This window comes from Triticum dicoccoides, chromosome 3B, assembly GCF_002162155.2.
Source record: "Triticum dicoccoides isolate Atlit2015 ecotype Zavitan chromosome 3B, WEW_v2.0, whole genome shotgun sequence".
Taxonomy (NCBI): Eukaryota; Viridiplantae; Streptophyta; class Magnoliopsida; order Poales; family Poaceae; genus Triticum; species Triticum dicoccoides.
This window is the reverse complement of record NC_041385.1, coordinates 599,583,097-599,597,880: the sequence shown is the minus strand read 5'-3', so window position 1 is coordinate 599,597,880 and position 14,784 is coordinate 599,583,097. Positions and strand designations below refer to the sequence as shown.

The 14,784-nt window shown below is 44.2% G+C and overlaps 1 protein-coding gene, 1 non-coding gene and 1 pseudogene across 5 annotated transcripts in view; 2 read left to right on the top strand and 1 right to left on the bottom strand.

Annotated features, from left to right (window-relative positions):
- The first annotated feature begins 3,749 nt into the window (after positions 1-3,749).
- Positions 3,750-7,995, top strand: LOC119277348 (annotated as a pseudogene).
- A 601-nt stretch (positions 7,996-8,596) lies between these two features.
- On the top strand, positions 8,597-8,678 carry TRNAS-AGA. Its single transcript has one exon. It is a non-coding gene; the product is annotated as a tRNA-Ser (tRNA).
- Positions 8,679-9,202: 524 nt separating this feature from the next.
- The window catches only part of LOC119277347, an 8,129-nt gene continuing 2,547 nt past the window's right edge, over positions 9,203-14,784 (bottom strand). For 2 of the 4 annotated variants that reach the window (XM_037558621.1, XM_037558622.1), the window contains exons 2-8: positions 12,996-13,126; positions 12,216-12,283; positions 11,529-11,669; positions 10,396-10,437; positions 9,874-10,007; positions 9,637-9,735; positions 9,203-9,554 (exon numbers count right to left, since the gene is read on the bottom strand). In XM_037558621.1, the coding sequence (XP_037414518.1) occupies positions 9,426-9,554; positions 9,637-9,735; positions 9,874-10,007; positions 10,396-10,437; positions 11,529-11,669; positions 12,216-12,283; positions 12,996-13,090 (708 nt within the window). In that variant the 5' untranslated portion in view covers positions 13,091-13,126 and the 3' untranslated portion in view covers positions 9,203-9,425. Of the gene's footprint in view, positions 9,555-9,636; positions 9,736-9,873; positions 10,008-10,395; positions 10,438-11,528; positions 11,670-12,215; positions 12,284-12,995; positions 13,127-13,761; positions 13,901-14,784 lie in introns of those variants that run through there. The other 2 variants (XM_037558623.1, XM_037558624.1) reach the window with 2 other exon arrangements.

Genomic DNA, 14,784 nt, shown 5'->3' with positions numbered 1-14,784 from the left:
GGGTCATGTCTATCCCAAGGTGATGCTAGAGACCGGGGAGTTGGTTTCTCACGATGTCAAGCGTCTGAGGAAGAAGGACAACTGGGGCTCTCAGGTCCCTAAATCTGGAGTTCCTTCATCTGCCACTGCCATGGAGACCGAGGAGGAGGCTGAGGCTGAGGCTGAGGATGATGATGACTATGTGCCTTCTGCGGTAGAGCCCTCTTGGGCAAAGAAGCTCAAGCTCAAGATGAAGAAGTTGTTCTGCATGGAGGCTCACGGTCAGTAAATGACTCATGTGGGTGAGAAGGAGGCCCAGGTCGTCGTCACAAGGAGCTCATGCGCTAGTTGGGTGCCATCGTTAACAGTGGATCTGAGGACCAGCTTACTGAGGAGGAGTGGATTCAGCACCACTGCCCGTGAACCGATTCTGATGCCGAGCACTTCCCGACCGACGATGGTGGCGCAGACGATCCCGCTGAGATCTGATTCTCTTGCTATCACCTGGAGCTGTAGCAACACTCCCTCTCCTTTTTGGTGTCTCGATGCCAAAGGGGGAGAGAGTTTAGGGATTTGTGTTGTGTTTTCCGTCGTTTGTGTTTTCTCGCGTTTGCCTGGTTTGGTTTGTGTCTAGTTTGTGTCAGTGAGACCTAAGTTCTAGTCATATGGTGTGAGACATATGCTACCTTATCTTTCAAATATCTTTATCTATGTCTATCTAGCTTATGAGTTGCATGCTTATCCTGTTATCTATGTTGCTCTCATATATCTTGCTTAGGTAGTTGGTCTCTAAAATGTAGGGGGAGCGTTGATCCTGGTATCTGTGCCGTGCAGTCCAAAGCACTTATCTAGACAGCACACATCCAGGGGGAGCCCTTCTACATTTTAGGACGGTGAGGCTTTGCGCCGATCCTATATCTTTCATGTTTGTGCAAATCCCGTATTATCATCAATCCACCAAAAAGGGGGAGATTGTAAGGGCATATTTATACCCAAGATGTTTTGGTGATTGATGACAATGCTTTTGCGGACTAATCATGTGCGTTGAGTTCTTTCAGAGATTCATCCTTTGGCACGAGACGATTACTTCCCCTCGGTGTTTTATTCAAGACGGTGTAGCTCCTTCGTTTCTATGCTGGTGGTCTAGTTTCGTAGGAGTCAACGTACTATCAAGAGGGGATTCGTTTTGGTAAGGCTAGGGTGGAATCAACACGTGCACATCCCTATCACACCTGATGCTTCTTTCCGCTTCATTGGAGCTATCTTTCCTTAATCTGTGCCTGCCTGTCCTGTCCCAGTGGTAGTACCGCGGTCTTCAGCGGTAGTACCGCCGAAGCTCGTCAAGCGGTAGTACCGCTCGTCGAGCGGTAGTACCGCTTGTGAGCTTCGGCCGTAGTACCGCAGTGGTTCCGGGCTACTACCGCCTCGATTCTCGACTCTTGTTTTTCGTGTCGGGTTTTACGGTACTAGTAGCGGCAGTAGGGGCGGTAGTACCGCTCCAAGCGGTAGTACCACCTATTCTTCCATGGTAGTACCGCTCTAAGGCCAGGACCCTGCTCCCCTCGTCAGCGCGGCAGTACCGCTGGGAGGGAGCGGTAGTACCGCTTATCAGCGGTAGTATCGCCCTGTCCAAGCGGTAGTACCGCTCTGTGCGTGGCTAGTTGGTGGGTAACGGTTGGATTGTTTCCCCCACTATATAAAGGTGTCTTCTTTCCCAAAGTTGACTTACCTCTTTCCCCCAAAGCTCCATTGTTGCTCCAAGCTCCATTTTCGCCCAATCTCTCTCCCTAGCCAATCAAACTTGTTGATTTGCTCGGGATTGGTTGAGAAGGCCCCGATCTACACTTCCACCAAGAGAAATTTGATTCCTCCCACTTATCCCTAGCGGATCTTGTTACTCTTGGGTGTTGAGCACCCTAGACGGTTGAGGTCACCTCGAAGCCATACTCCATTGTGGTGAAGCTTCGTGGTGTTGTTGGGAGCCTCCAAGTGTTGTGGAGATAGCCCCAATCTTGTTTGTAAAGGTTCGGTCGCCGCCTTCAAGGGCACCAATAGTGGAATCACGGCATCTCGCATTGTGTGAGGGCGTGAGGAGATTACGGTGGCCCTAGTGGCTTCTCGGGGAGTATTGTGCCTCCACACCGCTCTAACGGAGACGTACTTCCCTTTAAAAGGAAGGACTTCGGTAACACATCCTCGTCTCCACCGGCTCCACTCTTGGTTATCTCGTGCCTTTACTTTTGCAAGCTTACTTGTGTTGTATCTATTGCTTGCTTGTGTGCTAGTTGTCTTTGCATCATATAGGTTGTCCACGTAGTTGCACATCTAGACAACCTATTTCGTTGCAAGGTTTAAATTGTTAAAGAAAAGTCTAAAAATTGTTAGTTGCCTATTCATTCCCCCTCTAGTCAACCATATCGATCCTTTCAGGTTCATATATGAAGATGCCTTCTCTTTGTCAAATCACATGGCTTGTTTTATCACTGCTATACTAGTCATGCTTTATCTAGTATTTCCGTTAATAAAATCATTTGGTAATTTGCTCATATTTCCAATAACTCATTTGTGGTATTCGAACAACAACAACAACAACAACAACAACGACGACGACAACAAAGCCTTTAGTCCCAAACAAGTTGGGGTAGGCTAGAGGTGAAACCCATAAGATCTCGTAACCAACTCATGGCTCTGGCACATAGATAGCAAGCTTCCACGTACCCGTGTCGGTAGCTAGCTCTTTGGTGATACTCCAATCCTTTAGGTCTCTCTTAATAGACTCCTTCCATGTCAAATTCGGTCTACCCTGCCCTCTCTTGACATTCTCCGCATGCTTTAGACGTCCGCTATGCACTGGAGCTTCTGGAGACGATGTTGGACAAGCTTCTCTTCAATTGGTGCTACCCCAACTCTATCTCGTATATCATCATTCCGGACTCAATCCTTCCTCATGTGGCCACACATCCATCTCAACATACGCATCTTCGTCACACCTAACTGTTGAACATGTCGCCTTTTGTGGTATTCAATTGTGTGAAATAGTACGAATAAACAGAACTATGATGTGCAATTCACGACCATTAACTCAATCATACTAATGACGCAAAACATAGCAATGCACTGCGAATCACCAGGCACCAACAGCACAACAAGCGAAACGCACCACGAAATTTCCAAATAACACGCGGATGAAATCGCAAGCACGCAGATGTGAATGGGACGAAAAGATGGGATGGAAGGACACAATTGCTTGGGATGTGGGAGATGAAGACACCAGTGGCAACTAGATATGCGCCGCGCGGTGATGGCGAGTGGGCCGCGGACCCCGGCGGTGCGGACTGCGGCGGAGACACGCTAGGCGACGCGGCAGACGCTGATGTTCTGGGGGACGTGGTAGTTCTCGAAGTCCCATCACACCAACACCTTCACCGCCTTGCCCTCCTCCTCGTGTTGCCGCCGCCTGTCACCGCCATAGTGCGGGCTTCCTGCCGCGTCTGATGCCGAGCTGAGACGGCGGCGGTGGCCGTGTCCCTGGTAGAGGCGGAGGTGGGCACGAGGAAACCGGCGGAGGAGGAGGTGCGGCAGCATGGAATCGGCGCCGTCCCTCCCTCTCGGCCGGGGTGGGCTTTCGGTTCGTGGCAGCAGGGTTTTGTTTGCTTAAACCCTTTTTAACAGCGGTCGAAAAACGCCCACCGTCCGATGCGTTCGAAACGGCTTCGATCTGGCGGAATGGTCACACCGCCCAAACGCACTTCTCTCAGGTGGCCCGGGATCCCCGCTTTACTCTGGGCCGGATCAACAACCCCTCGAAGCTCCCGGCCGCTCCGGCGACGGCCCGGCGGTCGCCTTCCTCCTCCCACTTCGACCAAGGTTAGCCTCCCTCCTCTTCCACCTCGGTTTGCTTCTCCGTCTTCATGCCTTCATCGTGCCCCACACTCATGAGCTCGTTGCTCCAGATCCACGAACGCGGGCAACGGTTCCTCCTCTTCTTTTAGCTAATCGTCACATCACAGGCGAGCACAACCTCCTCCTTCTCTTCCTACCCCCTAGATCTTTCAGGCAAACCCTCTAATTTATTTTGGCTGGCAATGAACATTTGATAATTGCCCTTATTTGACAAGCCACTTCAAAATCATTATTTTTATTTGACAAGCCACTTCAAAATCATTATAATTTAATACCTTTTCATGTTCAAAATTTGTTGCCATACGCTAGTGATTTAGCTAGCGATTAAGCATGGTGTGTCAATATGGACAATATGAGTTTGATTTAAAGGTCACTAGCCTGCGTTGTTTAGACTCTCTTTTCCATTAATGAATCGTCTTTTGTTATTTCAGATTTCAGTGTTTCACACACAATGGATGGGCAGAGCAGAAAGCACAGGATTTTGATGGTGTCTGACTTTTTCTTTCCAAACTTTGGCGGTGTGGAGAGCCACATCTATTATCTATCGCAGTGCCTCCTTAAGCTTGGCCATAAGGTCTTTACCTAATGAACTGTATTTATTATCCTGCTCTGCTCATTTATGGTTCGACAATGTAAGATACGGTACTGGGTATGCATTTGATCCGTCCACTCTCAGCACTCTGCGGTGTACCCATGAATGCATCATTTTTACTGGATTTGTGAAGCATGCACATATACTGAGCTTCTGTTTGTGGATGTACTGCTTTGGAGACCTTACCTTCTAATGAACACAATAAGCATAAGTTTGTACAGAGCAACTTATGCTACTATTTCTGAGTAAAGTTTTGAGCGAATTTCATTTGTTATTCTATAGGTTGTTGTCATGACACATGCATATGGAAAACGTTCTGGAGTACGATATGTTACTGGCGGTTTGAAGGTTTATTATGTGCCATGGAGGCCATTCCTGATGCAGAATACACTACCTACATTATTCATGACATTTCCAATTATAAGGACCATTCTTATTCGTGAGAAGATATCTGTTGTGCATGGACATCAGGCCTTTTCAACAATGTGCCATGAAGCATTGATGCATGCTAGGACGATGGGTACAAAGTTGTCTTCACAGACCACTCGCTTTATGGTTTTGCCGATGTTGGAAGCATTCACATGAATAAGGTGCTGCAGTTTACTCTTGCAGATATTGATCAGGCCATATGTGTATCTCACACAAGCAAAGAGAACACTGTCTTGAGGTCAGGGATATCTCCAGAGAAGGTTTTCATGGTTCCTAATGCAGTGGATACTGCAATGTTTACTCCCTCCCCGGACCGCCTAAGCTGTGATGAAATCATTATTGTTGTGATAAGTAGATTAGTATATCGAAAAGGTGCTGACCTTCTTGTTGAAGTCATTCCAGAAGTATGCCGTCTATTTCCAAAGGTGGGTTATAGCTAGTAACTGCAGCACTCTTTGCATGAGCCACGCATGAAATAAGAAAAGGTGAACTACATGTATTTACTAAATCTGAACAAGTTCGTAACTCGGCATATAGACTTACCGTTTTGATTACTGTCATCCTTTCTTGTCTGATACATATAATAAATTGCTTGACAGTTCAGATTCATAGAATGTTTTAGTCATACGTTATCATCTTGCACCTTTACTTTCTTACTCTATTTTGTTTTGGTGTTATAATGGATTATGTTCCCTTACTTAATAAATTTATGGATTTGTCAGGTTCGCTTTATTGTTGGAGGCGATGGTCCAAAACGTGTGCGACTTGAAGAGATGAGGGAGAAGTTCTCCCTTCAGGATAGAGTTGAGATGTTAGGGGCTGTCCCTCATGCTCAAGTACGATCTGTTCTGATATCTGGTCATATATTTCTCAACAGGTACCTTTCTGAGTTTTCATTCTTTTGTGTTCAAAATATCTAGATTGTTGGTTATATATGTGCCTTTTCCTGTTCTTACTGGATTTCTACTTTACCATCGATTACCATATACTCTTCTGTGTTGAAATAGTCCTGTCAGGTTCCAATTTTCAGTTTTTGTTGCGACAAAGGAAGTTGCTTTTACTGAACTTGTCCATTGAATTCTAAAAGCTCATGGCGTCTGTGGAAATGATCACTACCATTGGCAGAGTAGCTAAAATTACTGTATTGGAATGTTTGAATGCTTACCGCTCTCCTCGAACAGATATTTTGCGCCGCTTTGGATTCGTTGGATCTTTTCTGCACTTGGTCATATTTGTACCAGATTATTGAATTGTTCCTGTTAACCTCTGGTTCTTCAAACATGTATGTAGAATATCATTTGATAAAACATACTGATGTTGTGGGAATATTTCTTGTGGAATTATAAGTATATATTTCATGGATCTAATGCAAACAGAAAGAAAAGAGTTTTTTTTTCACTTACATAATCCTAATATTATTTGGAAACTAGAAGGTGGATAAGTTAACATTGTTTATGATAGTTGTGCAGAACGCGATTAACCATAGTAATACTGAGATGTGAGGCTTAACCTTTGGTATTGTAGTTCGCTTACAGAAGCATTCTGCATAGCCATTCTGGAAGCAGCAAGCTGTGGGCTGTTGACAGTAAGCACTAGAGTCGGAGGGGTTCCAGAGGTATGCTCTTTATGATTTCAAAGTTTTCTTTTGTAAAGAACCATAAATTTCAGCTAGTTGGACAATCTGCAGTTCCCTACAAATGACTCTTTTTCAGGTTCTACCAGATGGCATGATAGTGCTTGCAGAACCAGATCCAGAAGATATGGTACGAGCTATCAGGCAAGCTATCGACATACTTCCTGGTATAGATCCCCAAATTATGCATCGTCGGGTGAGTTTCAACTCTATGCACCTGGCTGACCTTACTGAGCATTGTACCCCTCTCAGAAAAGGACATTCTGCACCAGCTTTTCTTTTAGTAGAAAATGGATATGCAAGTTCCTTTGTGCTTATTCAAATCTAATGTGCATTGTAGATGAAAAAACTCTATAGTTGGGATGATGTGGCCAAAAGAACAGAGATTGTCTACGATCGTGCAGTGCACTCATCAAATACCAATTTGCTAGATCGCCTTCCCCGGTGAGTACAAGGCTAAATTCATCTTCTGCCATTTCAGAGTATTTGTACCTGAAGATACCATATTTTTCCTTTGGATCGTCAGCTGTCCTTGCATGTATTGCCTGCCAAAAGTGCTAATTCTATATTTTCTATGTTCCATATAATGATTAGTTTAGTTGTACTGGTCAAAGTGTGGGCAATACCACCACATTTTTGCAATGGCATCAAACACAAAAGGAAGTCGCTGACGTTCTGTTTCCGTAATGGTGTAGATACCTCACATGTGGAGCTTGGGCAGGGAAACTGTTTTGCCTCGTCATGATCATAAATTACCTTGTGTGGTGCCTTCTAGAATTCCTCCAGGTATTTTTTTCTTGCCCATGTTTTTCTCACTTTCTGGAGATTGACGAAATTGTAATAGCTTTCTCGCCCTCTCAGCCTGCTGAAGGTATTGAAGAGGTCCCAGACATAGGGCCACTGCACATTCATTTGGATTCAGCGGATGACCAGTGTGAACCGCAAGGAACTTGAACTTATTTTCCAACCATTGTGACATTGATCATGTAGGAGGTCATCAGTCATGGTATGTATGTTGGACTGGCTCCCACTCCGGAATTTATTTCGGTGTTTCCGTGACCTGCAACGACTGTTCTGAGAACATGTCTAACATGAATGAGATTGCTGATACCGAGGTGGTCTGAACAATGAAATAGAATACGGGAATTTACAGTCGTGCTACATAAAGCCAATGGTGTGAGTGGTAATGTCCTTGCCAACTTCCTGTGTGATGTAATTGTATGGTCCACTAATATTTCGTTTGAACTGTCTCTTGCGCCAATCCTTGGACGCCAGCTGCTTCTTGGTGCTAGTTTCGACTACAAGAGATTACGGTCTTTGATATTGATTTGGTGTCTCGACTGGGAACACAATATTGGATGATAAATTTTGGAGATAGTTGGCATAAAAATTTTGAAGCTTGTTTTGTCCTGAATTTGCTATTTTGAAAACATATGGAGATAGCTACTCAGTTGGTTCACTCAAATTCAATATGTCTACGCCTATTTACTACTTCCTCCGTCCCATAATGTAAGATGTTTTTTAACACTAGTATAGTGTCAAAAAATGTCTTACATTATGGGACAGAGGGTGTACTACATTCTCTATAAGACGTTTTTGCAGTTAGGTAAATACTCCCTCCGTCCTGAAACTTCCTATATTATGGGACGGAGGGAGTACATTCAAACATTAATAAGACCGGGAGAGAGAGCTGAGAGTGTGAGGATAAAAGGGTTTGTGGTCGGTGTACTCGTACATCCATCCGCAGTGATGGTCGAAGACAAGGCGGCGCTGGCGGCGGTGGAGGTCAGGACGAGGCAGCTTTTGTTGCCGCCATGCCCTTGGGCCGCGCTTGGAATCTGTGTATTTAAATAAACAGGTTCTTTTAAGGAGAAATATACAGGTATTTTATCTACAGGTGTATTGTTTACAGGTGCAATTGCTAAGTGAAACGACATCCAAACCGAACATGGCCTTGGATGGTAAAAGTTACAGCGGTGGATTTTCCCTCTCCTCATCACAATTAGGCACGCTTTATTATTATACTATTATTAGTTAAATAACATAGAATATTCATCAAAGTTGTCGTGCCGGAGTGGTTATCGGGCATGACTAGAAATCATGTGGGCTTTGCCCGCGCAGGTTCGAATCCTGCCGACCACGCTGTTAGTTTTTTAGTTACACATTATGACTAGAAATCTTGTGGGCTTTCTCTTTCCTAATGTTTTTCCCTACGCATTCTCTACTTATGTTTATATTTTATATCACAATTTTTTTAATTACACATATTTGTATGTGGGCTTTCTCTTTCCTAATGTTTTTCCCTACGCATTCTCTGCTTATGTTTATATTTTATATCACAATTTTTTTAATTACACATATTTGTATGTGGGCTTTCTCTTTCCTAATGTTTTTCCCTACGCATTCTCTGCTTATGTTTATATTTTATATCACAATTTTTTTAATTACACATATTTGTATGTGTGAGATTGGCATGTTTCTCATGTGTTCTATGTTCTTTTTGGCTCTTCGTGACAGAGTGGTAGAGGTGCGACACCCAGCCAAGAGGAGGCTGCGTACAACTAAGAGCAAGGGAGAAACTTGGAGCGATAATTGGGACTATTTTTCTTCTTGTCTATTCACTGGCATTGCTAGGCATTATATGGCCAACTTACAAACTTAGAAGCTAAGCCAAACTGACAAACATTAGGAAATAACCAACTTGAGTATCAAGAAATATCTCTAGAATATTTTAAACTGCTAAGGGTAAATAGGCATACTTATCCCTTTTAAGTTTTCGGCAGGGCCCTCTCTAGCCCCTGATCACAATGCTTGCAGGAAAATGATTGTGTATCAGGCACTAATGTTGACGCTGCTCAGTTTATCATCAAGCGTGGTCCGCTTCCGCTTCTAAGAAATGAATTTCCAGGCAAGCTGCATCACATTGTCATCAACATATGGCCGCAAATCCCACATCAGACAATAGCCATCTAGCTCCGACGATGGTGTTTTAAGGCTCAGTGCCTTGACTATCTTCTCCTGCAGGACAGCAAACTTCTGTCACAAAATAGCAACCAAAAGTAAACAGAAAGTAGTGGCATGTGGATGCTTCTCTGCGAACCTGCATCGAATAATCCAATTTTAACATATTGTGAACCAGAATCATAACGCTCGAGTAAGATACTGCGCTGTCCAGCGGATCCACGGACTGCCCTTCATCCTGGTAAAATATGGTGCCAACATTTTTGGGGTGAGGCTTAGTCAATGTTCCTACAGGCCATAGCATTTTAACCAACTGAAAATCTCGAGGCTGAAGTAATAAAGCATGGAACGAAGAGACTGCAAATAGAATTCACACCTCACAAGAATCTGCTGGCAGGTTATCATCACCATCAAAGCAATCTGAAGCTTCTAAGATACTAAGGCTGGCTGTTAGCGTAGTGCTATAAACATCCTCGGCCAGGCATTCAAGTTCTTCAATCAAAACTTTAGCTGGGCAAAATAAATTGGAAAACACAAAAATATTAGACAGCACGGGCCAGTTAGTAAGGCATGAGCAGATGAATGATGAATTTAAGTTCAATATCCACGAAAAGAGAACATGAAGGTTCATTGTTGTGCACACTGTAAAATGAGGACGTGACAGCGGAAGAAAATGCTTCTACTGGTAAGTACTGTGTGTCTTTCAGAAAGAGGAAAAGGGAGAAGGAACGAGGAAACGCAAAAGTTCGAACAAAAATGAGTGTGCATGCCTCTGAGTAAATTCGACCGTCACAGCTGTTTTACTGCAACTACGTAACAACACCTTTTCTGAGACCATAGAATAAGTTATGCAGTAATGATGTGACACCGGCACACTCAAACGGAGAGATGTAGCTACCTTTATTTATATGGTCCTCAAGTTTTTCCTCGCAAGACTGTACTGCAAAAAATTATTCTATTATCAGACAGAAATAGTTATAAAGGTCTGACTAAATGTAAATATGTTTGTTACAAATGAGAGATACTAGTTTCAGCCAAATAGAAATGTCCAAAGATAAGAATCATGCATAATATACTAGGGTCCTATACTCCTATATTAACATCCTAGTGTTACAAAGAGTTACTAGAATTTATAATATCTTTTGGTACCATGAGTTCTGGCTGATTTCCAAAAGAACCGGTATTTCCCCTAACAATCAGAATCTATCCACTGTCATTGGCCTGTCACTGAGCTCAAACTCTATAATTAGCACTCCAATATAATCGGATCTTTTATCAATAACCTTACAATTAAACTAACATGTCAAAACCTGAATATAGATATTGCAGTTGTGCCCTGCTGCCACAGTAACCACCATGCACAATACTTCAGCATCGTGGGTTTCACAAGAGGGCCTACCCATTTGTTCCCGCGAGCACACTACAAAAGCTGAAGCATTATATAGTATTCCGCATGGCATTTTCTGTACTGTCAGTTAACTCCGCCTATGTCTTCTAGGCATAGCCGGTCCCAAGCCCGGGTAAAGGAGGAGGGTTGTGATAGGCTTGGCGAGCCAACGTAAAAACTAGCCAGTCCCATAGGTATGAAACCGATTTGAGCGAGAGTAGTACTAGGATGGGTGACCTCCTGGGAAGTCCTTGTGAAAGAGTTTCATATCTAAGGGTTGTGATAGGCTTGGCGAGCCAACGTAAAAACTAGCCAGTCTTTTGGGTATGAAACCCATTTGGGCGAGAGTAGTACTAGGATGGGTGACCTCCTGGGAAGTCCTCGTGAAAGGGTTTCATATCTAGCCTACCCCAACTTGTTTGGGATCAAAGGCTTCGTAAGTAAGTAAGTAAGTATTTTCTGTACTGTCAGTTACATACACACAGCAGTGTAACTTCATCTAATCACTTAGATATAAAGACCACCAGGAAGAAATCCAAATGGAAAAACATATCTGTTAGATTAATAATAAAACAGCAGCGCTCTACTACAGAATTATAGATACACGATACACTCAGGCACAGGAAATGTGACTTTTAACTTACACTGGTTAATATTCCGGATACTTTGGTGCTGAAGGTGGCAGCCTGCTTCAAGATAGGACTTCAGTCGATCAGTGTAGTTAGATTTGACTAACTGACTGACAGCACCTGATTCCATGGGAATCATTGGTCTTCGAAAATGCTCTGACATAAGTGAGTCATGGAATTTGAACATAAGTGCAAAAAATAATAGGGGACTGTGCAGTATCTGTCAACACAATAATGTTCAGAAATCCAAGCAAGATTTTTATGCATTCATAAACTGGCAAATGACGCTTCATTCACCAAAGCTTAGAGCAGAAATTTACTTCATGAAAAAAATTACAGCTTCAAGAAATTACCAAATAGAACTGTTGAAATACGAAATCAATTTATCACTTTGTTCAGTATTACAGTACAAGAAATGCTAGTAAAAAATGCTGACATCTGTGAGAGCAAATGATGAAGGTTTCTACTTTAGCAGTTTGGCGCCATGTCTGGAGCACACTTTAGGACCCTGGCTGCTTACATATCTTCTAAGTTCCTAACTATCAATAGGTCTGACATGTCCGCAAATGGGGGAATCACTACACCTATTAACTGTACAAATAGGGATTCTAGGAAAGGGACTTCCATAAAAATTTGGTCAGACAATACAATACAGAGCAAAGGAACCAACACTGGGATATTCAAGGAGAAGAATGAACCAACCTAATTCCTGACGGAACTTTACAAGAAACATTTTTCCGGCATCAACTAGCTCCTCATATTGCGTAACCCTGTCGACGATAACAACACGCAAATATATGATTAGTACAAAAAATTCACAACCACAGGAAAAATATAAAAATAAAATTACAACAGAAGTGTATATGCAGAGCAAGGGAACACATGCTAGTTATATCCTACAAAATCAGCTAGGCATATATCACCAAAAAATGTTCTCCAAAACACACAAAAGAAGGGAGTAATATGTTCCTTCCAAATTCAAGTCAAGTGACAAACTGAAACTAATTGCATAAAGTCATAAAATAAAGTTCACACACAATTCAAAGGGAAATACTAGACACGACTTCTTGAGATGGCTGATGCTTGTTAGCGCATTGTTGTTCCAAAAATAAGTGGATTGTTCTACTAGCAATTGTAAATGAAGTTACAACACAGTTATAGATTGATAAGTTTTCAGTTATGAAATAGCATCATTTTCGAAGATTAGCTAATAATTATTTTGATACACATGTACTGCAACATTTGGTGAAAATCTATATACATGTACTGTGACATTTTAACCGAGTTACCCGATGTCAGTGCTAAATGTTGAAAACTTTCTGTCAATATCTGGTTCGCTACTCCTACCAACTGTGTCGTCAAACCATGTTAATTCACAATGGGCTTTTTTTTCCAACTACAACTCCGCCAATTCACTATGTCCACTGCAAATGGTGAATCAACCAAGTGTATGGTATTGAAAAGATTGAGGTCACTAATTACTTGGTCATGAAATCAAAGAAGCAGCGCCGAGCTTCCTCTTTGGACATTGGCGCCAACAGCGGGGACACCTGGTGTACTGCTGCTTCATCCACCATAAAGTCCAGCTAAACCTGACGGGGGGAAAGATCTGACTGAAAGAAAAAGGAAAAGAAATTGAAGTAAGGTTGGAGGAATTTGATGATCTGTAACAAAGTTGGTGGATCTTTGATCATATATATCCAAAGTGAGTCAGCCTTTGATGGAATATTCAAAGTCGATTGTTTGGTTTGATGTTATATATTCAAGACGTTTTTACAAATACAGAACAAATAAACTATACAAAAATATACTAATATGCCCTTGTTGGATCGCTGCTCTCCAGCACATTGTTCAGATGTGCCGCGAGGAACTCCTCGGAGGATATGGTATGAGCATACTCATTGACATGGATAAGTCGTGGCGACGAAGCGCCCATCCCAATACACCGCAAGCACAGATCTTCAAGAGCACAGACGAGTCAGGTTCATCGGAGCCAGGGTTGCAGCAAACCCTGGGCCAAAAACTAAGTGCTTATGACCAACGGCGGATCTAGAATTTGAAAACAGGGTGATCCACCTTACAAAAAATTGACAACAAAACTATGTACATGTGTATGTGTTCATCAGGTCATGTCTGGATATCAATTAGCAACTTGCTCTTGATTATTTGTGCTAGCTAGCTAGGATCATCATTGTTCTCTGAATAGCAATTAGCAAACAATTAGCAACCCGGTCCACCTCAATCTTACCTTCGGCTCTGGACAAACCACAAATCGACTCTGCAAAAAGGTGGCTGCAGGCTGCTTCTCAGCTCCCAGTTGCTAGCTTGTTATGTTGCACGTCTTCAGGCCCCAGGACCCAGGGTGCACGCCTGCACACCGCCGGCCGCCGGGGATACTGATGTGGCTGGCCGCTGGCGGCTGGGCGCGGTGGGCAGCTCCGGCGCGGCAGCAGCAGGGCACAGGCGCGCAGCCACTTGCAGGCAAGGCGGCTTGAGTTAGAGGGCGGGAAAGGGTGCGGCGTGCCGGCTACGGCGGAGCGTCCGGGTCCGGCGCGGGGCGGCTGGTGCTGGAGAGAGGACAGAGCAGGCGCTGGGGCAGAGGAGTCGGTCACTGGCCTGTTGTGCTGCGGGCCGGGACCACTGGGCCGTTTGCTCGGTTTTCTGCCTCATCTCCTAATTCTCACGATTCTAAAATAATAATAAAATAACTCCTAATTCTCACTACCCTAAAAAAAAGGGGCTGCTACAAATCATCCAGCTGATTTCCTGGGGAAATCAGTCGGGTGGTGCGTCGCTGGATTCATCTCATAACAACCGTTGGATCAGGTCAACGCGACCACCAACCGCGTCGCCACACGGATGCAGCACCGCATGCTCGCGGCAGGAGCCGCGCCCCCTTTCCCCCGCCAGAGATGAAGCTACATTGCAGCCCCGGTGAAGCTCCATCGTTGCCGTCGACGACGCCGGTGATGCTACACTGCAGCTTCTACCCCGCTGCATCGCGGCTCAGGGCCGCCGGTGGAGCTCCATTGCAGCCGCCGGTGAAGCTCCATTGCAGCACCGCCCACCACATCACAGCTCCGGCTCACCAGATTCTTGTTGTCGACGGCGCTGGCGGTGCTACACTGCAGCGCTTACCCCATTGCATCGCGGCTCAGGCCACCTGTCGATCTCCATTGCAGCCGTCGGTGAAGCTCCATTGTAGCATCGCCCGTCGCGCCGAAGCTTGGGGCTCACCGGTGAAGCTCCATTGTAGCATCGCCCGTCGCGC